The 24,789-nt window shown below is 38.3% G+C and overlaps 3 protein-coding genes across 3 annotated transcripts in view; 2 read left to right on the top strand and 1 right to left on the bottom strand.

Annotated features, from left to right (window-relative positions):
* Positions 1-24,789, bottom strand: part of LOC145479936 (uncharacterized) — a 321,399-nt gene that overhangs the window by 133,798 nt on the left and 162,812 nt on the right. The window lies entirely within an intron of this gene.
* Positions 8,277-19,201, top strand: LOC145480083 (uncharacterized). The gene is made up of 6 exons (XM_081458562.1): positions 8,277-8,361; positions 14,384-14,947; positions 16,748-16,803; positions 16,921-16,989; positions 17,301-17,402; positions 17,493-19,201. Exons 1-5 carry the CDS (start codon positions 8,277-8,279, stop codon positions 17,352-17,354), a joined length of 828 nt encoding a protein of 275 aa, XP_081314688.1. The 3' UTR covers positions 17,355-17,402; positions 17,493-19,201.
* LOC145480082 (Fanconi anemia group I protein-like) lies at positions 21,326-24,774 on the top strand. Its single transcript, XM_081458561.1, has 6 exons — positions 21,326-21,539; positions 22,200-22,290; positions 22,638-22,737; positions 23,204-23,283; positions 23,604-23,647; positions 24,770-24,774. The coding sequence occupies exons 2-6, from the start codon at positions 22,244-22,246 to the stop codon at positions 24,772-24,774; spliced, it is 276 nt and encodes a 91-aa protein (XP_081314687.1). The 5' UTR covers positions 21,326-21,539; positions 22,200-22,243.

Below are 24,789 nucleotides of genomic sequence, written 5' to 3'. Positions count from 1 at the left end.
AAAAAACATAAGAACGTCGCTAGGAAAACGTATAGCTTTCTCAAAGTAAAGCTACGGCAGTCCCTGAAGAAAAGCTGGACGTAGATAAATATGATATTCGTGCAACGCACTGTGCGTGCAAACAGTTCTAATCAAATAGCCGGGCCCGGCGTCACCTGCGGCGTCACAATATAGAATGCAAGTAAGCAATATGTTCACGGAATATTTTAATCTTTGTCCCTGGAAAGCCAATACTTGGAGCCTTAAAACATATCTCGCAATAGAAAGGAACCTAAACAAAGTATAAGCACGGCATGGCAAATTACAGAGGTGTCAAACTCTGAGAAGCGACGTGCAGTTAACAGCGGAAACCATGCAAACCTACGACCTCTAAAACTATGCTGTAACATAATCAAACGACTCCGCTCTACTTATAATTTCCATTTCTTCTGATAACACGGCACAAAATATGCCCCTCAGAAACACGCTTGAAGCAAAGAAAGGTCGAGAGATCGAAAATTAAATGAAAATGTGCACAATTCTCTCGAACCGTTGGCGTCACGTACACTAATTTATTAATGACGCAATAAAAATTATATTTTTCTTTTCTAGCCTCCTTTCATTCGAAGATAAATCCATCTTATCAGCAACGACGGCGCAATGCATACCGCGACGAGTTCGTTGTATTTATATCCTTCGCGCTCTGCAAAGTTCGGGGCGCCAACGACGCGGTGAAACTTCAATAAATCTTTTCACCTTTTCTCTCCTTTCGAAGTGACTTTGGCTTTCAGTGATCATCTAAAAGGCCCTGAATTCTCTAAAATTATTTAATCGCCCGTGACCTACACTTCATTCTGAGGTAAAGATGAGTCAAACATCTTCCATACACAGTCTCGGCTGCGGTGTGTAATTCTCCATTCGCCTTCGTGAGGAGATTTTTACAATATGTAACAACCATCGGCGAGTTGGATTTCCGCTATCAGATGATGGATAAGTTTTCGTTGGCGTTTGCAGAATATTACCGCCGGACATTGTCGCAGAACATTATATCGTTCTTGGTTTACTTTGGTGACAACACTTCCCGAACTCCCGTAGGCTAAGTATAGACAAAATTCCTACTAGGCCGCCCATCCCTTCAACAATTTAATTGTCATCTCCCAGATTCTGGGAGACACGTGACCAGACCCAACCAGGGTCTCTCTGCGCTCGCTCCAGGGGGCGGTAAGATGAGAGACCCTGGGAACGAGCTTGGGCCAGGAAGACTAAATTCACCGTCTTTTCGTTGAATCATGAATTGTACAATTTAATTAAGAGTGCTTTTAACATGAAATTGGAGTCTAAATCAACACGAACGTACAGATATCAAAACCGCGGCGGAGAGCTAATCTATCGCTTTCTAAAGGCCTGCATCGTCCTAAATGGACTGAACAAGAGCTTCCTACATCGAGAATCGATTGAACTTCAGACAAACTAGGCCATAGTTAGTAGTAAGCGAACACTCAACATGTTGTCGTTACGTCAATTATCGCCCGGAAGCCACGCAAATAAATTTCTTCCGCGCTAGCGAATCACAGACACTTCTGATACTTAGCTAAGCCGAGAACGCCTAAAATTGATAAAACAGGGAAATTCTACTCACGATCAGCGCTTGAACTCATGTTCTTCTCTCTCCTCGTGGCCATGTTTTGCTCGCAAATAGCAATGTCCCGGATGTACTTCAATTTTGTCGAGCGCGGAATGGCACATCCAGATTTCAACAGATTTTTTTTCTAAGTCTTTAGCTACATCAAAGTTCAAAGCAAATGACGCCAACAGCAGCTAGAAATGTCTAGTCCATTGCACCTCTAAGCCCTAAATTGATGTGGCGAAAGATTTTCAGTTGCTGTCTAAAGCAAGCACAACATTATCGCCACAGGGCAAACGGCCTTCTGTTACGGGACTAAATGTGACCCGTACAGTTTACACATGTCCTCAGGCCCGCCTCAGGTACGATAATGGACGACGCTTACTAGCGAATCGTTAGACCTGGGCCTTCATTCGACTTAATGATGTCCTCGGGCAGACTTCCTTTAGACAGCAAATACAGAACGCTAATCGGTCGCTCCTTGTCAGAGTCACCGCGCGAACTGAAATCAGACGAGTGTAGCCTGGGCTACACTTAACGCAAATTGAAAAAAGGGGGGGGGGGTGGGGTCGACAAATAATGAAAAAAATACCTAAATAAATGAAAAAAATAAAGCAGCAAAAACATAGCCTTTTGAGTTTTTTTATTTTATTATTTTTTTTCATTTCTTTGTTTTTTTTTTCTGCTTTCGCTATGACAGCAGCTTGTAAATCTTACCTAGCATGAAATGTAGAAACTCCTTGCCGCATGTTTCATTTATTTAGGTATGTTGTGCTTGCTTTAGACAGCAAAAATCTTTCGCCACATCAATTTAGGGCTTAGAGGTGCAATGGACTAGATATTTCTAGCTGCTGTTGGCGTCATTTGCTTTGAACTTTGATGTAGCTAAAGACTTAAAAAAAAAACCTGTTGAAATCTGGATGTGCCATTCCGCGCTCGACAAAATTGAAGTACATCCGGGACATTGCTATTTGCGAGCAAAACATGGCCACGAGGAGAGAGAAGAACATGAGTTCAAGCGCTGATCGTGAGTAGAATTTCCCTGTTTTATCAATTTTAGGCGTTCTCGGCTTAGCTAAGTATCAGAAGTGTCTGTGATTCGCTAGCGCGGAAGAAATTTATTTGCGTGGCTTCCGGGCGATAATTGACGTAACGACAACATGTTGAGTGTTCGCTTACTACTAACTATGGCCTAGTTTGTCTGAAGTTCAATCGATTCTCGATGTAGGAAGCTCTTGTTCAGTCCATTTAGGACGATGCAGGCCTTTAGAAAGCGATAGATTAGCTCTCCGCCGCGGTTTTGATATCTGTACGTTCGTGTTGATTTAGACTCCAATTTCATGTTAAAAGCACTCTTAATTAAATTGTACAATTCATGATTCAACGAAAAGACGGTGAATTTAGTCTTCCTGGCCTCAAAAGGCATACAGGAGAGTTATTTGCTGCTATTTGAGCTACGATAAGCCTCGTGGAAAGCTAGCTCTAGGACAGAATTGTAGCAAGTTAGATTATCAGTGACAAGTCAAATTCTATGGCTATGTTTTTGCGAATCCGGTCAGATATTGAAATGAAATGTCACGTAACGGCTACTTTTTGGCTGAAATATAGTTAACAAATAAAGAAGCCTCGACTGTGCTCTGTTCTGTTGTAAAGCACGCAGGAAGCGGTAGAGCACGAAAGAAGTGTAGGGGAAAACACGAGACGTAGTCGAGTGTTTTTCCCTACTTCTTGAGTGCTCTACCGCTTCCTAAGTGCTTTACAACAGAACAGTGCACAGTCGAGGCTTCTTTATTTGTTTTATGATAAAGAATCAGATGATTTCCCCACGCATTCGGCTGAATTTTCAAACCAAACTTTATTTTCCAAACGAGCAAAAGTGGCGTCAGCCGTGCACTGTTCTCTGATAAAGCACGCTAAAATAAGCCAATCACAATCCTTGTTAGAATTGTTCAAATAATTTGATTGGCTAACGAAGCGACAGCTGTCAATCACAAACTGGACTTCAGCTAAGCTTTCAGTTTCGAGTAGCTTGAGCGACCTTCGAGAGAAAAACGATGCCTTCAAAGTTCGCTTTTAAGTTAATTTTTAAATACGGATCTAAAGGCAGGTAAAGGTTTATAGTCCAGAGGAATCCGGCCGTATTGTGGCTCATGAAAACGAGCACTTTTCCAGTGAAAATTACGGAACGCGGAGCCCAAAGCTTGTAGATGAAAATGCGAAATGCCGAGTTGAATTTGAAAGGAGCTACAGTTATTTACGGCTTGTAGCCGCATGCAGCAAGATTGCCCGAACTAGCGTAAAAGTTAGAAAGACTAAACGGCTCCCACTGGTTCTACTCCGAGCACAGAAGAGAATATCAGAGCAAGTTTTGCACTGACCACTCGTCGGTTTACTTCGCTGAGATGACCGGAGAATGAGCGTTACTACACTGCATGTAAGTGTTGTTTGAGCAAATGAGCATTTTTAATTGTAAATTTACAAAAATAAAGCTTCTCATCATAAACAGAGACAGTTCAATTGTTGTTTTCTGTCGTTGTTTTACTTCTTAGTATAATTTCTGCCTTCGTAACAAATATAATGTCTTTATCGAAGCACTGTTTAGGTTGAGAATTTGTTTATTTCGCTGCAGCTGTACATGTTTTGTCGACGGGAATCTAGCAAAACTTGTTATTTTAGTACAGTTTTAACACTACTGTTGCTAACAATGGTCTCTGTGAGCCATATTTACTGCAGAAAAATAGCTCGCTTCCACTGCGTTTGTTTGAGTCACAGGGGATGTTTAATTTGGGTCAAATTTGTCAAAATTCCGAAGCAAAATTTTGGAAGCCAACTTACTGTCATCAACCCGTGCTCTGTTCTCTAATAAAGCACGCTGTTTCAGCCAATCAGAGCGCGCGTTATATGGAAACTTTATTATAAAGGTAAATAACCGATTCCACTGCTTACCATGCTCTTGTTAGCGTGACTGGCTAATTTAACCCACAGTAAAGACATAGTGAGGTCATTTAGGTGAAATCGCAGAGGGTAAGCCTGTTTAAATTAGTGCCGCGGCGAACCAAATGATCAATTTAAGCTCTAATTTAGTTTTGTTTGGGTCGTTCGACTCATTTGCAGCGACTCTAAAGGCTTGTATAGGCATGGTATGGACTCTATTAAGAGTACACGAGGTAGATAGCACTCTTGGTGTGACATGGCCATATTTATGTACATTTTCTAACCGTTTTTTCAAAAACATGCCCGCTATTTTGGTGCAAAGTCTTTAACACGGTTTTCATGAATTCAGACATATATATATATATATATATATATATATATATATATATATATATATATATATATATATATATATATATACCTGATGCTTTGAAAACCAGTTCCGAACAGCCCAATAATAGCTGATGCCTAATAGAGTCATGTGAGCAGTGCTTACCAAGTTCCGCACTCCACACTTCATCTAGTGCAAAAAGGAAATGACACTAGAATCTCTGCGCCACCTGTGGATGAATTCAGGCTTAACTGTCATCATATCAGATAAAAGCTCTTTGCAGGCATAACTTAATGACAGCAAACTAAAGTGCCTTGAAATCTCCCCCTACCCCCGGGGGTCAGGTACCACTCCGCACATATCAGCCCCCCCTCACGACAATAATGGAACCTTGTGCCAAGGCAATAAACCCACTCAGCTTTGGGAAATTCCGTGCACTTTAAGGATTGTGTCACGTCGGACATCTAAGTACACACCCAGCGGTCAGACTGACTTGAGACTATAGACACAAGTTCAAACCGACCCCACCCCCCTGGATTAAGGGCCAGGGACCTGAAAGAGGTATCCACAATTAGCCACACTCCTGTAAATGTCTCCAGAAGTTCCGGTAACGGAACCCCCCCTGGAAAATAATGTGCTACGCTAAGCTGAAATCGATGCCGCAGGCATCGATTTCAGCACAGCTCGCGGAGTAAAATTAGGTATGCGTTTTTCAAAACTTCAAGGAAAAGTGCAACTGTAATGGCTCTATGTTTCGAGGTCATGCATTTTCTGTAAAACAACATGTCCTTTTGCACTCAGATTAAGTCACTGTCTGAGCCCATGTAGGGTTGACCCGCCCGTCGGCTTGGAGAGGTAAGATCAGTACATTATAGCAACCCCGTTGTGCTTACAAAATTTATCTTTGGCTTCAACTTTATAACAAACCAGTTTGATTTTGACAGTGTGGCATCTTTATGATCTACAGCCCCTACCTTCATCTAGAAAAACCAAACTCAAATTGAAAATGAAAACAAGAAAATCCAAAAGACTGTTAATCAAGTCAAACTGGTTTGAAAAGTTTACCAACAAAAATAACTTCACAGCACAATTAACAGACCCCTTTTTCAAAACTGCAGGTATATATATATATCTTCACAAACACCAGCCACACATAAACGATCTTCATGAACTCATATACACTATCACAAATGAAGACAAACTGCACAATTTAGTTGCATACCTATATTTCGACTGCCTACAACAGTCTTCCTCAGGGTGAATGAGCTGGCAACCGCACGCGTCATTCTACTTTTAAAAGTAACAACCTTGACAAACGTGCGCGCGTAACTAATCTACCGCCCATTGTCCCTCAGTTCTTCCTCTCCATTCACTCGATCTATCAATTGAATCCTGACATCCCTCAAGCCATCATGTCCGTCCCCACAAAAGTGCTTATACAAGAAGTCATCCTTCTCTTGCTCTGTCCCATTCTCCCATGTCGTTTCATTCATATTCTTTTACAGCAGAAGAAGTTTAGTGACAGTTACACAGTGACTTGCCGAAGCTGCATTGAGATCAGTACAAACCACTATATCTATTTATAACATGAGCAATCTTTCGCCATGTCCTTTAGCTTGTTTATTATAGAAGATTCTTGCTCTCTGGCTTTGTGGGAAATTTAAAAATGATCTCACACGGCCTTGAGCATCATGACATTGAATCCAATGGTTGGAACTTATCGTTCAAAAACAAGGGCCCCTGCTGTTGAAAGAAGTTGATAATTTTCAACTATTTATGACCAAAACGGCTGAAAACCCTATCCTTTGGGGCCGCACATACCTATAGAGCCCATATAAGGGAGTACCCCCCGGACACCCTCCCTTGAGTCCCATACCGAGTGCATGTCCCATTACTTAACTATATGTTTCGCGAACCGGAGAAATCAAAGACAAACTAGTTTTATGGCCAATAATAGGCTCTTGGCAGCTGGGGTCACATGACCACATTTTTTCTTTTAAAAATTTCTATTATGGGCTATAACTTAAAGAATGCCAGAAATGGAAAGAGCATATTAAAAATACTAGAATGGCCAAGTTTGAGGTCCCTTGCATTAAAGAGTAAGTTTTTACGACAGTTTGAATTTTCAGAAAATTTAGAGGATTTGTATGGAAATTGTTGCTGGAGAGCAAGGCCTTGCTCTCCAACAACTTTTTCCATACAAATCTTATTTTTTAAAAATTCAGACCGTCGTAAAATCTCATTCTTTATAGACGGGGGCCTCAAACTTGGCCATTTTGGTATTTTCAGTATGCTTTTTCCATTTCTGGCATTCTTGAAGTTATAGCCTATAATAGAAATTTTTTAAAGAAAAAATGTGGTCACGTGACCCCAGCTGCAAAGGGCCTATTTAGAAAAAAAAGTCAAGGGTACTGGGCCCTAGTCCTATAAGCACAAAGTGAGAAATCGTTCTCTTGGCGTCTTCACGCGCTTCGATATGGACGTTTTTTGGGAGGTTTTTTGGCCCTATCTTTTGATTTTCTTCATTTTTTTCATGGGTCGACCATTGTGCTTTCTATGAAAAACGGGAAAGAAAAAAGTGAATTTCAGGCCATATCCGCTTCCTCTGCCCTCGTGTATGCAACTCCTTATATTTTCTGAGGAAAAGTAGATAAAAATTGAAAAGGTGCAATTATTGTCGTCGTTCGGTCAGAATGATAAGATTACACTAGTCCAAAATATTACATCAGGTGGTTTTTTCAATTTCAACTATTGAAATGAGAAAACCTTGCCAAATCTAATAATCGGCGCGCGCGGGGCAGGGGGATCCTCCATAGCTGGTAATTATGTAATTGGTCACGTTACAACTTGTGTCACATTGTGACGAGTCGTTGTATAAACGGATTCCCAAGCGCTGATACTAAAAGACAGGCATCAAGCATGAAACAGAAGACAGCAAAGCCATTTATCGCAAAACATAATTCCATTCAAGGATGTCGTGTTCATTTGACTAATGCACTTCTCGGCTTCTCGGCGGGCGTGTTTAAGACACGAAATGGCGAAATGACGACATGGCGAAATGGCGAAATGGCGAAATAGTACTAAAGATAAGAACCAAAGTTATAAGATATTACTGTTCCACTGAAATCTCCATCTGTTGCCGAATTTATTCTGTAGATTAATCCCGACAAATAAAAAAAAATAATCTTCAATCACCAATTCGCCGTCACGGACCTTTGGGTAATTTGGATTCCAGTCTCTCTCTGTAAACAGGGCAAGGTTTGAGACGCCTAGGATATTGTTGATCAGAATGGCAGCGTTTAGTTTTGACATCGGAAGAAAACGATTTGTGTATCTTGCATTTACCATCGAGCAGCGGCTATGCAGCAATCACATGAAATGGATTATCAAAACCGAACCCACTTCGCGATGAAGTTTATACACGATATTTGGCAGACATGTACTTTGCACAGAAATGGAGTCACGTTGGATGTTTATATCAAACAGATTCAAGGTAAGCTTTAAGTGCAATGCAGATATTCAACTTTGCAAGTACAAAATGAAAAAGAATCCTGGTCTGCTGAGACTTTTCATTAATACGTTCAATTAGGCGTTAGGGAAATGCAAATTTCCTCGAAAAACTAATTATCGTTATATCTATTCAACAACAGCATATTAATTAATTAATAACGGTATTTGAACTGAGTAGAGTGCAATTTGATCTGAAATCATACGCGTGATTTCAAAATCGAACGAGCGCGCAGCGCGAGTTTGATTTGAAATCACAAGTACGATTTCAGACCAAAATTGCACGACACAAAGTTCAATTGCCACTTTATTGGATCCATTTTGAAATTGCACAAGTTTACCGCCTGAAATTTTAGATTTTTGTGTATTGTTCCAGTAGCTGGTTTGTTGAAAACGGCGGAACTGGAAACGCCCTTTCATCTCATTTAGTATGCAAGACGATGTCATGACGAAAACTCATTTGAGCGTGACAAAGAAACAAGCAGTTCTGAAGTCAGAACAAAAAATTAATAGTCTACTTTATGCATAAAAGTTTCATTCTCGTTGCCTCAATCAATGATGGAAGATGATGGAATACGATTTAAGGCGCAGCCGCATAACTTTGCTAACTTGCACGAATAGGGAAAGTATGTACGAGGGCTTTTGACATCGCAGTTTGTTAATGAACTACTGAACAAGTCTATAATTAATAACCAGTTTGTTAGGAAAAGTTATCTATGTTTTTAAACCATTGAGTTGTGAGAGGATGCAATTAAAATGTCATCTTGATGCTAGGAAAGAGTTGATTGGAACTATTTTTGGATGATTTAATAATTAAGTGGATAAATACTTAAAACGTGAGCCAAGAACTATAGGCGCTCTTATTGAAGTTAAGTTCACGACAAACCAGCCGATTATGCGAGAATTTATCTCCCTACCTATTTTACATGTGTACATGTGTATAGAAAAAAACTTAGTAACAGGAATTAATTGCAAAAAAAAATTGTCAAAAATGATAGCGAAATTTCATCAAGGTATAAAGTGATCATTTTGTTGAAAAAAAGTATCAGGTTTTATAATGACAAAATGCTGTTTGTTGTCAATTTTTGGGCTTGTCGTGGCGAGCTCACAACATCTGCCGTAAAATATGACGAATATTGTGCAAAAAATATCAAATACTGATAAAATATTCAAACAATGCCACAATCGGGCACCCCAAAGGTGCACTTAAACAGTGAGTCTCTCTGCTACAAGCGCAAAATCCTCCTCATTGCGTTAAGAACTCTTTGACAATTTTGCAGATCACCAGGAAACTGTTAAAGTATACTGACCACTCTGTGATGCATTGGCCCATGCTACTTTTCCAGATTAAAAAAAAAAAAAATTATAATAATCGGTGAGGAAATCTAAACCTCAGGAAAGATACATAGAGGCGAGGTTTATTTTGTTCACCCAGAAGTCTTTACATGACACGAGTGCGGTGATTTTAAAGTTCCAGTTGTTTACCTGGGTTTTAACACCATCAGCTCCAGACAAATGGCTTTTTTCATGTTTCCAGTGGGACCCTGTGCCTCTCGATTATGCATTGATTGACATAATCCTTCCACCGCAAACATACCCCGAATACGTTTTCAAACAGCGTTTTGCTTTGGTCGCTTGGGTTTGGAAGACTGCAGTTTGCTGCAGTTTTGTTTGTCATTGTATCACTTGTTGTTATCAGGTAAGGGATCCTTTTCTTTCAGTCAGGAATTTCAACTAGCATTGAGTCAATTTTCGAAGAATTTGGCACTTGAGATTCATCCCTCAATAAAGTGGTACTGTAACCTTGTATTAGAACAATAACAGAATAAGTCGTCTTTGATTTCGAGACATATAATGTGGTGCAGTTTACAATGCAGCTGAGTTCATTTTAACCCTGCCACGCACGCGGGGGGGGGGGGGGGGGGTGGGTGGAAGCCTGCAGTTTTCAGCACACTTCCAATTATTTTAAGCCTTGTTCTAGTGCCTTCCTTTACACAGATTAGTGACAGTATCTCCCGATCATCTCCTGTAATTGTTTTAAAGTAGCTTTACATTACAAGGGGGAGTTTGCAACATGTGCTAGCGCTGGTGTTCTTGGGAATCGGGGCCATTTCAAGGCTCAAAGCCAATAAAAACGCTCGCCATGGCTTAGATCTCTGGCGTGTACATAATTCGAAGTGCAAGCGCTTATTTATTTGTTTGGAAATCGCAGCTTTTAGTGTTGAAATTTTTGAATTTGGGCATTTATATGTATCCTTTTCCCATATCCTGTCCTCCGAACAATTTGTCATCTCTGCTAAATAAACCAGATGTGAAAATTAAGTCATTGAATGAATATTTACTAGATAGGTATCATAACTAAGGCAGTATCTGGAATCGGTTCTCAATGAATTGGAGGGTCATATTCCAACGTGTACACTGCAAGAAACCTTCATTGTGGCCTACCCCAGCAGACAGCTTTAACTGGAATGCCATTATTTCTTAGCGTGAAATCAACAGTGGCTCTTAATGAATAATCTTCTTTTTTAATAACTAAACCAGTGATGACCAGAGATCTCCTTTAAAAAAATAACAAGCGTGTGTTGTCCAATTACTGTGAAATGTTTGCAGTTTCATCATTTCGACGACGTGTTGAAATACCGTGTTTTTGAGAGAAAACATGCAACATATATTTTTAGCTCACTTAAGTAATACGCATGAGAAAATTCGTGAGTACGTAAGTTTATTTGCTCTTACTTTGCATATTTTTGTAAGAAAAGTTGAGGTAATTATTTCATCCTTGGGTGAACTTCCTAATGGGCAAATTGCATGTTGGTAAAGTGTTTCTCCAGTTTCTCTCTTACTCCCAAAAGGTATTACATTAATTGGATGAAATTACTGAGATTATCTCTGTTAATACTTGTTTGAGCCTTGCGAGGGGTATAAATTTCGAGCATGGCACTACGAAAGCAAACAATGAAAGAATGAGATAACACTGTCTGGAAGTCCTACACAAAGTTTTGACTATAAATGGACAAGATGAATTTATCTTTGAATCAGCAAAATCATGTTTGAGACACCTAATGCAGAAAATGTATAGTTTTTGAGCATCAGGGGAAATGAAAATTACTCAAATTTAACTTATTACTTGAAATAAAAGGCTTCACGAAGGCAGAAGGATCATTTAAACGAGCAGAGTTGAAGCAGCTGATGGGTCAGATGAAAGAATACATCTTGATAAGTCGCTACCCCTGGGAATAAATATATCTTAAATTTGTATTTAATTTGCATTTTAGTTTGAACTATAACTGTATGTTTTTAGGAGAATCTTGCAGTATTTTGGCAAACCCCAAAGTAAATGATTCTTACAAACACTTTCAGATCAGTTATTCAATGTAACAGTTTTTCTTCCCTCCTACGAAATTTGTAACTGTGTTCTGCGCCGGGGGGGGGGGGTGGGGTGGGGGGTACTCCTTATATGGGCTATATAGGTACATGTATGTGTGGGCCCAAAGGGTATGGTTTTTCAGCTGTTTTGGTCATAAATAGGGTATTGATTTTAGCTGATTTTGGACATTTTGGTCATAAATAGGGTATGGTTTTTGCACTCTAGCCTTGATATGGGTATGTTTTTAACAAGAAGCCACTTTTTCATCATTATTGAAAAGAAAATCAATAAAAGCCCTTCACAAATTAAGTTTACGGTAATTTGACATTGGTCTGAACTAAGGAACTAATTTTAATGCAGGTCTGAAACAGGGTGTTGATTTTAGGGTCAGGTCATAAATAGGGTTGCGAATTTTTGGTCAGGTCATAAATAGGATAGGGAATATCACAGATTTTGGTCATAAATAGGGTCAGGGTTTTGGGAGGCAGGCCACACACCCCCACCCAATTTTTCTGGGAGTACCCCCAAACCCCCCTTCCCCAGGGGTTCTGTGTTGCCCACGCTCAGGACTTACTTACTAAGACTGAATTAAGACTGACCTAAGACATTACAACTTTTAGTCTTGTTAAACTGGTTTCCTGGATTACAAGTACTGTGGGATAGTGCAGTTGGATAACAATGAATACTTAATGAACAAACATCTATTTTAAAGCTAGGACAAAATCCAAGACAAAAGAGAATTATTTTCTCTCAGAGGCTTTGTTATCTTTACAGTACCGCTCAAAAGTAAGTTACCACCTCTCGTCTCGTTTCTCGCGAGACGAGACTCTCGCCTCGCGAGACGAGAGTCTCGTCTCGAGAGACGAGACTCTCGTCTCGCGAGAATCATTGAAGCGTATATTTTGGAATGAATTACAAGCAATTAGCTTGCGAGAAAACGATTAAATTCTCGCGACGCGGTGAAGTTTACCCCGCGAGAGCATCTGGTTTTGCAGGCTCTTGTTTCACACGCCACTTCAAGGGAGCCAACTTTTACTTACAAGCGAAAAACTTAAATGAAAGTGATGAAAAACGAACGGCAAAGACGTTCGCCGAAACTCGAGTTCGGCGGTCGCGTTAATTATTTCATTGCAGCGTGTTGACTTTGCGTAAATATGAACGACAGCTTTTAAGTGGAAACTTGCTTCGTAAGACCCAATACTATCATCGCAAATGAAGAAACTGAATGGAAACATTGCTTTTTATTCTCAAATCAAGACGTTGGTGAAAGTGCTTGAGCAATCGATGAGTAAAGTGTCAATAGTTTACGGATTATTTTTAGTCCGTAACGCAGTGAATTTGCATAAGTGTGCATGTCCTTTGAACTCGCTTTTGAATCGTAAAACCGTTGTTTTCATCCATAAAATTGAATGTAATCAGTCATAAAAATCGAAATATTAACCACCGGAAAGAGAACTTCGGTAAATCTGTACATGTTTCGTCTGACAGCGAGAAAGGAAGTGAATTTTTGATTACATAACAAATCGAAAACGTGACTTTGACTTTATGCACGCGTCCTTTGCTAAAATAACAATCGCACGTGGTAGAAGTGTTCAAAGAATTGGAACGTGAAATGGAACGCAGAAGACGTCAGTTTGAATACTGAAAGTTATGTTGATCCTAATTTCCTTGTTAAACGCGCTCACCAAGAGAGACAAAGTCTGTTGAGCGATTGATGGAAAGATTGCGATCCTTTGGTCAAATTAGTTGTGTTGATGTTGAACTCGCCTACATGTACATCGATCGATAAAAGGCTTTCTGAGAACCCTACAAACAAAGAGAAACGTTTAAAAAATGAAATGGCTTTATAGGAGTTTTTAATAGCAAATGCTGCGAGATAAGCTGTGTCACAGAGCTCGCTTAACTGCAAAGTTAGCAACGTGCGTCGATCAGCGATCGAAACACGGTTATGAAAATTGTGAACCGCTCGAAGGCCAAGAATGGTCCTGAACGGTCCGTGTTTGCTTTTAAACATGTCACTGTTAACCTGTCTTTCATGTATACAGCACCTTTCTACTGAAGTGAAGTTAATGATTTCATAAATCGCAGCGCTAGTTTGGCGAAAGAAGCCACTGGGATCGACCAGCAAAAGAAGCAATTTCAGCGTACAGGTCTGGACACCGTGGAAGTCATGAACGATATGTTTTCGATTGAAAACTGAAAAATTTGCGGCGTATATATTCACAGATACCATTCTCAAACCATGTGGGTTGAAAATTTCTGGAGTTACATCTTTTATGAACGTGGTAAACATGGGAAATCCGGCGCCGGCGCTCGCAAGCGAAGCTTCGTCAGATCGCGCAAAGTTTCGCTGTGTTGTTGCTGCATTGTTTGCTTCACAATGGGCTATTAAAATCTCGCGAGAAGTTCAGGCAACCGTACTTACAGTTTTTTAAAGCTCTCGCGAGACGAGAGTCTCGTCTCGCGAGACGAAAGTCTCGTCTCTCGAGACGAGAGTCGCGTCTCTCGAGACGAGAATCTCGTCTCGCGAGAAGGTGGTAACTTACTTTTGAGCGGTACTGTATGTCACTATTTTCCTTTTCACAGGTTTGGTTTTGTCCAGGATTAAAGCTTAAAAAAAGAATCTTTTTTTGTCCTGCAGTTATTGAAGCTAAGAATGGAAGAAAGAAAAACAAAGGAAAAGATGGCAACAGACCATGTAACAAGAAACTAAAACCAGTTTGTGCAAGCGATGGAAAAACCTACAGCAACTTATGTCTCTTCAACAATGCTAAGTGTAAAGCAAATAAAACTGGTGGTATTCTGAAAATAAAAGCTCAAGGACCTTGTCGGAACAAGACAGCAAAAGGCATCAAGGAAAGAGCAAAGTGTTCCACAGGATTAGCGGATTGTGTTCAAATTGGGAACTCCACAAAACACTCTGTGTGTGGGAGCGACAATAAAACATACCAGTCGTTTTGCTTCTTTCGCATTGCAAGGTGTCAGGCCAAGCAAAAGAACAACAATTTGACTGCACTTTACAAGGGAGAGTGCGGACATCCGAAGACAAAGAAAGCAGAAAATTGCCCACTTGCAAGACAGTGCGACAATCGTGAAGATCCTATATGTGGCAGTGACAAGAAGACCTACAGAAACACTTGTGTTTTCGTCGTTACAAAGTGTCAAGCTAAGAGGCAAAACAAAAAATTGACACTCAAGAAGAAAGGTAAGTTATACAATGCACAGTATCTATAATTTTAGCGAGAAATATTTTCTTTGGTTGACATACATGTAATCTTGTTGAAGTTCTAATTCTATTTGTTACAAAGATGAATGAAACTTGTTTTATCTAAAATATGCAAAAATGTTTTGACTAACCGAGAATCAGTACTAAAGTCAACCAATAGCACACACAAGTTTATCTCGAATTAAAACAGTGAATTTAACTGATAACTTTTGTGAAAATACCGACTACATACAGAGGTCAGAATTTTTAAAAGGTTATTAAATGCTTCTTCAAAATTTCTTCACTTGATTAAGACCACTAATTTGTCATACAGTTTATCAAAAAAGTGATGAGGTTAAAACGCGTGCAAAAGCAAACACACACACTCAGCCACAATGTCGTATGGCTTTATAAACACGACCCAATTCAGGCAAGGGTTTTTCTCAGTTCAGTTGGTTTACTGCTCATTTTATGCGGAATGTAAGATGATGTAAAATGAAAGCCATTCGTGTCAAATTTCAGAAACGAGACACTGAATTCTCCAATCATATACGATCAATATCCAAAACCTGTTTACTCTATGTGGGAGAGTTATTTACCTTGGCTTTGGAAAAATACTCTCTTAATATTTGTGAAATTTGATAAGACGACAGCAGCTGAACTGCTGAAGAAAGTAGACTGCTTAGCATCTCTCTACTGATCTCCAAAGCGAGAGATAAACTGAGACGCCATACTCTTCAGGTGGTGACATCAACGTTCATTGGTCATCACACAGTCCTAAGTGGCAAAGAAAGACAGTGTTTTGTCAATTAATGTTTTCAAAGTACATGTATCAACTAAGAAAACCAGCGAAAATACTTTTCAACACGAGATTTATGGTGCTGCTTCGAAATTATTCCACAGAAGTCACGTCACAGCAAATTGGGAGTAAAATTAATACAACAGTATTCACTTGATTCAGTGAAGAAGAGTTGACTTTAAAACAATTCTTAGCAATGGAAAGTGAGTACCGTGCTTATAGAGCTCAAAATTAAGTTTTTCCCAGCCATAAAGGTGTAGAAAGATTGACTGCCAAACACATTTCACTTGGACATGTCTTAAATGTGAGCTTTTGGAAATTAGTAGGTAGATTTTAAGGTTTTAAAGTGAGTACTGTTGCTGAGTACTGTTGAGTTATGCAAATAAGAAGGGACCAATTCATTGTCCACAACACTAAAAAATGTCACACAACATTGTTTCATAAACAAATGAAGGGAAATTATTTCCAACGCCTGGAAACAACTTTCTAATATTTGGTACCCTTTGGACAAAATTATTGTGTACGATGCCCACTCACTGCATGTATCAATATTCAAGCTGCAGGTGATTTCAAAATTTAACCTTTCTGCACGCCTTCCCAGGGTGAAAATCTTCTCTTTTCCTGAAAAAAAAAAAAAAGACTTTTGTTTGCTGTTCGACAGAAATTATTGTCATTCAGTGTTAACCATATTTGTCCTTTCACTTGGTACATGTTTCTTTTGACAGCAGGTAGAATGATGTAACTTGGTGATCAGGCAAGTTACTTTCTGCCTTGTTAGCTCTGATTATTGCGTTACATTATTTTGAGGTTGTTCTATTAATTTTTTGCAATATTGTTTCTTAAAATCACTTTTTACCTTAAATTTTAGTATTATAGGAAAAGGGCATTTGAAGTTGTATTAATCTTAAATATGGTATTTCTTTAATTAGCTTAAGGTATGTATGTAAATCTGTAAGTTTGTTTATTATTAGTCCTGAGCATCTTTATATCTTTATCTCAAGGAAACCTTTGCAGGTGTCTTACTCAGCAAGCAGATGTAAGAGTGCAGCTTTACGAGGTGAGGTTCTCTTATAGTATATGTATGGCTTGTGGCTCCCTTGGATCTAATTGTTATTTTAATACAACATAACTAATAAAACTTGTACGTTAGCTTATATTGTTATCATTGTTTTAGGGTTTGTTTTATGTGCTGTGTAGGAACCCTCAGTTACAAGAACCAATCTTGGACATGTTTAATAATCAGGTAAATCATAACTTGTTGCTACATGTCCTGTTGTTGCTCAGTTCTTTTAATACTGTTTTTGCCATCACAAACCCATAATCATGCTAAAAAATAAATTAAATGTTTTTTTTGTACGCTGAGTTAGTGGTTTGTCTTTAAACTAGCTGAATTCAATGAACAGCAATTCTTGAATAGCAAAGTACATTGATGTCTTTTCTGACAGCAAATGGTAGCTAAGAGTGATTGTAGTGAGTGATGCCTAAAAAAAGGGAAGATTGGTAAAAAGCTGGGTATGTTTGACATCTTAACTAAATCCTTTTACACTGCCACAGTTTCAGAAATATTTTGAGTCAGATGAAAGTGTCAATCCTCCAGTGAAAGGGTAACCATCTTTGTCAGCTGCAGGGGACCAGGTCTACCTAACTGAGCCACTGGTGAGAAATATTATTTTCTCTTTTATTCATTGAAAGAGATTTTGATTTGTAACTTTTGTTGTTAAAGTAAGCTGTCCTCCTACATTATAGGCGCATTTGCTGTGCTACCTACCTCACTCAATGGAAAAATGTATTGAAAATCACAATCAACATGAAAATGAAGAAAATGGTAAGTGAATTATTAAAATGAGACTAAGCAAGCACAAAGGCTAAGTATGTCACTATGATAACTAAGCACAACACGCTAGGATCCATGATGTTTTTGAATGTATCTGCCAGGTCACTATTTTGGGAAACATACTTGCCATGGCCAGTAATCTCATGTATAGGAAGATGTCTTGTGAGTTTTTATGCATTTGGGGATAGCTGCAGTGCATCACAGAACATTTCCAGTCTAGTGGCACAAAGTTTTGAGTTTGCAAAAATGTGACATCACTAACACACTGTAAAAGTGTGGGATACTTAGTGGACAGTCACATCTTACTACATGCATGTGACTAGTGCTTCAAATGAAGTTCAGAACATTAGGAAGAGTGGTGCTTCTCATAATTCACTTGTCCAGAAGTGCAAGTTGCTTTGTCATTATAGTTGTTCACCCCAGACATTCTTTGCAGTTGTCTCAGAAAACCTTATGTTCACTTTACTTGTAAAGTGTTGTTAACCAGGAGAGCTTAGTATTACTGTCCATCAATATGTCTTAGCCACAGAGATGCTATTTCTTTATTGTGTAAGTGCATTACGAACATGCCAATGAACTTGATATCCTAAACTATGGATGCTATTAGCTACATTGACTTGGTATCTTTATTAACAATTACAGCTTATATCAATTATTCCTGTCCATTACTATTGTATACTCATCCAATGTTATCAGTTTTACCATCTGTCGCATATCTGGTTTCAACAAAGAGGGGGGCATTGGGGTATATTAGAAACGGCAAAACTGAAGAAAAAATCATTCAAAACCACAAAACCGCAAAAAATTTTCCCAAAACCGAAACCCGCATACAAAACCGTCAAAAATGGATACAATGGTGACAAGTGGGGCATACAGAGGGAACTACGCTAACACTAATTTTGTCAAAGTATTTGTGAATGTCATGGACTTGTCTGAAGCCTTTGTATAGTATCTTTAAGCTTCTGCAGGCTTCTCTCTTCCCTTTTCACTTTACATCTAAATGTGTTTTTCTTTCAAAAATTCTCCCTGTTTTTCCCCTCCTCATAAAAAAACTCAGCACAATCCACAATTGCTTCTTCCGTTGCTGGTGCTGGAGGCACGTTGGAAACTGACCAAATGATCGCCCTGGTCTGCGAGGTCAAAGTCTTGGGAGTCATTCGAGATGCGTAATCCCCCTACTGTGACATTTAGTTTGTCATGCATTCCTCTTAATAACTTGGTGTTTCGCAGCTATTCAAGATCAATTACCACTCAAATCGAAGAGCAACCGGAACCCAAAGAGGACAAAATAGGAAAAACAAAAAACCACATCGGATACCAAAACCGAAAAGCTGCAAGTATTTTTTACAAAAACCCCAAACCAGATGCTAAAAAACGAAAAATCTGCAAACCGCAATGAACACCAAAACCGAAAAACCGAAGTCTTTTGAAACAGGAACCGAAAAACCGATCTAAAAAAATAGCCAAAACCACAAAACCGAAAATCCCAATGGCCCCCCTCAACAAACAGTACTCAGGAACATGTCATGCTACACCAGTCTTTGTACTAGTAGCACGCTAGGCATGCCACCTATTTTCCTTTGCTAGTGTACAGTATTTCCTTCCCCTCCTCTACCCTCCCTACCAATAAACTTGGACTACTGGCCTGAGTGTACACCTTCCACTTAGCTATCGCCTGCATCAGGCTGGGTGGGTCCTTTACGGTACCCCACCTTATTTTTAGCTACCTAAAAGTAGCTAGGTCGGGGGCACTTCCTTCTCAGGGTGAGTTCGCTACCACCCTAATTCATTCACTGAGTGTGTCCGCTAACCGCCCAAGGGTTTCTGCCCTCATTCATTATCTCTGGGTGTGTCCGCCAATCACCCAAGTTTCTGTTTTGGGGTTTGTGTCTGCTAGCCACCCCAGTTTGTGGTTGTACTTTGGGTTTTGAGTCCACTAACTGCCCCACTTAGTTTGCAGGGTGTGTCTGCTAACCAGCCAATTACTTGTCCAGGGTGTATCACTACCACCCAATCTCGTTGCTATCCCAGGGAGCACCCAGTGTCCACAGTCCCATTTACTGCCAGATTTGTCTTCTTTTTATTCATGCAATTAAAGAGTGAATTGTTGTTATTGAGTGCTAATTTGGATTGCTTTTATAAACAGCAGTAGAACATTCAAAAAATAACATTGCTTTTTCATAACTATATTTACTACTATCAGTATTTTGGTGTTTTGGGATTTCAGAGTCTGTGGAGCACATTCTGAATGAACTTGAGGATCTATTCCAATCAATTGTGCGAATGATTTACAAATCTGAAATGGAGGACTTTGAGCTGGTGAACTGTTTTACATACATCTTAAGATAGCAGCCCCACTAAAACTCAACTGCAAGCAGTACTTTGTTTGTTGATTAAACCATTAACTGAGAGTACAAATTTAAAAAATATATATATCTGGTACCACTTTTTATCCCTCCTGGATTTTTTCTGTTTTTCAGTGGTAGGCAAGGTAGGAGAGGACTGCATGCAGGCTGTAGTCAATGGCTATGTTCCTTAAAACAGTTTAACCTTAACTCTAAAACCAATTCAATAAAAATTGCACAAGCAGTATAGGTTGATTTATTTAATGCAGCATGTCTGGCTTAAGGCATTGATTATGAGCCACTAAAGAAATAGAAGGCAAATAAAGTGTTGTTTGTTTTGCCTATCACATTGGTATATAACCATGTCAAATATGTAATTTGAATAATTATTTAATGATATGATTAGCTTGTTTTTTTCTAATGCTGAATATAATTATGTATGTAGCGTAGTGTTTAGTTGAGGTAATTTGAGCCTTCACTGTTTCAGGATAAGTCTACAGATTTTTCTCTGGCCTGTAGTGTTGGTATCAAGAATAATATTCTGGCTCTCCTTGTTCTAGGAGTTTATGAGGTGTGTACTCAATTCACAGCTTTAAAAGTATTCGGTGTTTCTTATTGGTCAGGAAGTGATTACATGTATTATGCCAGGCTAATATTTGATAGTTTTCTTGTAGTATGTAAGGGATGGTGTTAATTCTGGGAATATGGAAGTAAAGACTGGTGGGATTTCATCAGGAGGTTGAAAAAGAAAATGCTGGTAGTAAAATTTCCAAACTGGCCAGAAATTTACAACATTTACAGAACTTACAACAGTAAAATATTTTAGGGGTTTCATTAACTGTTTTGAGTTTTACCAAGTCATTACTACCATCTTGTTCTACAGAAAAATGGATCAAAATAATGTTTCTATTTCCTATAGAATATAACTTAATAAATTGTTACTGGTATGTGTTTTAATGCATTGCCAGCAAATTAATATTTTCCTTCAGTGAGAGTTTGTTCTGAATAGGTACATGTAAGTATGTATTTGGAAAGAAGTCTATCAGTGCTAGAGAAGAAAGCTTTTAATCAATAACTTTTTTTGTTAACACAGTCACTTTTTAATTGCTACTACTTACAATGACACTATGTTTTTTGTTGTTTTCTGTCAAGAATGCTTTGACTGCTTTTACTGTTCATTTAAACACAGGATATACATTAAACAAGAATTTGCATTATCTCAAAACTGTAAAATAAACATATAAATATTACCTAATTGAAAAGATTTTTCTTGTGTAGGTTTTGCTGGAGCACAGCTTTTCTGAAGGAGAATTAAGGTTAGAAAGAATTCCTTTTGATTTCTGTTTTCAGTGAAATCAGTTTTTATCTGTGTGTTCTTGGTAAGAGCTTCAGATATTAAAACGTTTCACTTCTTCTAAATAGTTACTTATGCTTTGTTTTGCTTCGCTGTTCCTCGAACTCACTTGTAATAGGAAAATAACACTAAATAAATGTATTTTTTTGATGTTCTTATTTTTTGTTTGTTTGCTCCTAGTGCTGAATCAGTTGAAGAGATTCTGCAATTATTTGGAAATTAACTCTCAGAGATATTGAAGGAAAAGGCAAACACTACTGGTATGATTCTACTCGATTTTCACAAACGGAATACTTCTTTTTTGTACCACAGTAAAAATATGTTTATCCTTCGGCAGTGCATTACATGTACATTCATAACTCATGACAGTTTTTTTGAGTGTCAAATTTGTGTTTGAGTGAATGGAACAGACATGATTCAAGAGATGCATTGTAGCCATTGCCTTCCTGATTTACTTTTTGCTGTTTTTATTAAGATTATGTTATTATCTAATTATTAGATTGAAATACACACCTACATCAGTCTGTTTTTGTGGTCCCCGGATAACTTAGGATATCATATTATAAAGATACAGTTTGTCTATAAATTTCTGCTCAGAACATTGAAAAAAGGAATGAGCCACTTTGTTTTTTCATTGTCTTAGAACATAAAATATTTCATGAGTTTGACAAGCAAAAATGTTTCATGCAATACGCTTTACTATTGTAATGCTTTATGTTTGTCAAACACAATACCTTGTCAATATCTGTCTGTATCATTTTAAAATTGTCATTGATGATGCATGCTGTACAGTACAGAATATTTCTTCTTACCCTTTTTTAATCCTGGTAATTTAATTTGTCTCATTTGAGTTTGCTGCTTGCCAGTTTTATTCTAAAACTGCCTCAAGGAATTATAATTGGTAATGTTTTCAATTGTAGGGAAGAAAGGGCGCTCTACAGCTGGGAAACAAGGAGCTAAGAGCATGCTGTCACTTGAATGTTCTGCATCATTGTTAAGAGCATTGTTCAGGTAATGTTTTTGCTTAAATGTTTCTTTAGGTTATGTATGTAAAATTGGCATGGTGGAATGTATGAATCACTCATAGTGATAAAGAAAATGCTGTAAAAGCAGGAATGTGTTGAAAGTATACACGATGTTTCTGGTGAAACTTTGTTTTTCATAGGACACAACAAATCATACATTCCAGTGCTATGGCCTTAAATGATCGTACCTCATTTGCTGGGTAGTACCAAGATACTGAAATGACATTTTGTCAAATAATAGTTTATGATGGTCAAAGTGGAACAAGGTTCACGTTAAATTGCCAAGTTAAAGCAACACTCTCTTTGTTATGTGCTATTTCAATTCCTTTTTAGTGACACAGCTCCAAGTCACCAGCAAAGTCTAACTGCATTGAGAGGTTCAAGAGATTTAGTCAAGTATGCTTTAAATTCAGCTCTTCAAAAACTCAAGGAGGTATAAGGGCACTAATTTTCTGTACTATTTTTATTGTTAGTAATACTTGAATATATTTTACACCTTACATGATCCAAATTGTTTATTACTTTAGACAAACAAAGCCTAGAATATAATTGAGAGCTATTGGGTAAGCCAAACATTGACCCTGTAGTTGAAAATAATTCCACAGATTTTGGATTATGTAGGAAAGTTGGTCAGTGCAATCTGAGATATATGAGTCATACATGTATCTAAAGGGCCCATGTTTGATTGTATTTTAAGGGAATAGTTCTTCTTGCACTTATTCTTAAGAACTCACAAGTGCATATATGACTCTATACTCTAGCTTTATGGGGTGAATATGAACTTGAACTGACCAATCATAGTGTGCACAATTCCTTGAACATTTTGTGACACATAATAATAACCAGTGAAGCGTTAATAATTCTTTTATTCCTGATTTGAATAAGTATTGGTTTCCTAGATCCATGACAATGCAATTTGTTCAGGACCTGGTGGCTCTACTAAAGAGAATGTTTACAAACATTGTTGTACTATTGGAAGGTAATTAATGCTTTTGATCTTTATAGTTGTGTCAAGGGTGCTGCCGTAAACCCTGCTATTACTGAGGGTGATTGACATTTCATGTCACTTTTCCTTGCAACACTGATATAAATATCCGTGCTGTTGATGACATGTACCTCTGCGTGCTCAGTTTGGCACTGTGTAAAGCAAATTTCTATACACATTCTCTTGAATTTGCAACTCTCATACAGCAGGAGTCTGACCCTTATGAATGCCACTTACCTTAATTTCGGCATGTTGAACTTTCATCATGCTGTGATTGGAGTTCAGCATTTGATGTTGCATTGATTTATTTGTAGAGTGCTGTGGAAGCATTTGAGTGGGGAGAGACAGGAAAGAAAAGGTACCATGAACAGAAAAAAGCTTCGGAGAATAAATGTGAAGCATTTCCCCCTATTTTTAAGGACGTTAGCGTTGTTGAGATTTTCTCTGTTTCAAATTAATTTTTGTACCTTACATGTACATATCATAATGAGCAGACAAAATATTGTTTTCTTTGCCTAGTCAATCTCTATTTTCCTATATTAAATGCCTTGGAAAATTGCCTGTACTAACAGCAGAACTTCTAACCTCTTTTTAGTTGACCTAATCTTCTTGTGAGTGAAGAGAATTTACGTTCAGACAATCAAAGCACTACATGTGATTTTCCTTGCTCTCTTGTGTAAGAGAACTTAGAAAACCGTTTCTCTGTGCTTGCATTGAGTTGCTCTAACAAAAGTTTGGGAGAACTCTAACACTCTCCTTCAGCAAATGATCCTACAGAATTTCTATTTCTCCCAAACTTTCACTTATGTTTCTACAGTTCAGTAAAAACATAAACCAGGGCGATCTATTAACTGTTGGAAGGGGGAGGGGGCTTGGCATATTAGTAGAGTGATCGTAAGAGTGCTAGGTTTGCTAACTTTTGGTGTGCCTTGTAACCTTGTTGGGAGCTTTGAAACTTCTTACACGTCTCTACATGTAAATCAGAGTAATTCCCCGGAGTTAAATGCAGTGATATCCCATTGAACCTGACAAACTTCTTTTATGCATTTGTGACCTTCACAACGGTTAATTATTGCAAAAAATGGACATCACTTTCTGTCTTCATGTCCTTGAAGTTTGAAGAGAAAATGTGTAGGACCTATATAAGAACACAATATAACATGAGCAGTAGTAAATCAAGTTATAAGCCAACAGTTATCCAATCCTCTATTCATATGCAACATACAATTTTCAGTGAGTGTCTTAACTTTTAGCTTTAAACTTGAGCATTCCAGCAATTTGACATGTTAAGTGACATTGGCACGAACAAAGGCAGAAACTGCATGTGCACATAATGCATTTAATCACTATGGAACAACAATAACCATTCGTGCGATTTTAAAGTCTTTTAAGTTGGGCCCAAATCCATCTTGAACTTCTGAATTGATGAAGCTAATGGTAATAATAATTATTACCAATTATAACATTTATTGTTATTCAGGGTAAGAAAGTCAACAGTTT

The sequence above is a fragment of the Orbicella franksi genome, chromosome 2 (assembly GCF_964199315.1).
Source record: "Orbicella franksi chromosome 2, jaOrbFran1.1, whole genome shotgun sequence".
Classification (NCBI taxonomy): domain Eukaryota; kingdom Metazoa; phylum Cnidaria; class Anthozoa; order Scleractinia; family Merulinidae; genus Orbicella; species Orbicella franksi.
The sequence above is the reverse complement of the archived record's forward strand: the minus strand, read 5'-3'. Positions and strand labels throughout refer to the sequence as shown.

Excerpts from the sequence above, each read along its gene's own strand:
- LOC145480083 (XM_081458562.1), top strand. The coding sequence starts at position 8,277 with ATGAAGTTTATACACGATATTTGGCAGACATGTACTTTGCACAGAAAT. Across the intron at positions 14,948-16,747 it reads ATTGACACTCAAGAAGAAAG|GAAACCTTTGCAGGTGTCTT; the intron begins GTAAGTTATACA and ends CTTTATCTCAAG. Across the intron at positions 16,804-16,920 it reads TAAGAGTGCAGCTTTACGAG|GGTTTGTTTTATGTGCTGTG; the intron begins GTGAGGTTCTCT and ends TCATTGTTTTAG.
- LOC145480082 (XM_081458561.1), top strand. The coding sequence starts at position 22,244 with ATGCTGTCACTTGAATGTTCTGCATCATTGTTAAGAGCATTGTTCAG. Across the intron at positions 22,291-22,637 it reads TTGTTAAGAGCATTGTTCAG|TGACACAGCTCCAAGTCACC; the intron begins GTAATGTTTTTG and ends ATTCCTTTTTAG. Across the intron at positions 23,284-23,603 it reads CATTGTTGTACTATTGGAAG|AGTGCTGTGGAAGCATTTGA; the intron begins GTAATTAATGCT and ends ATTTATTTGTAG.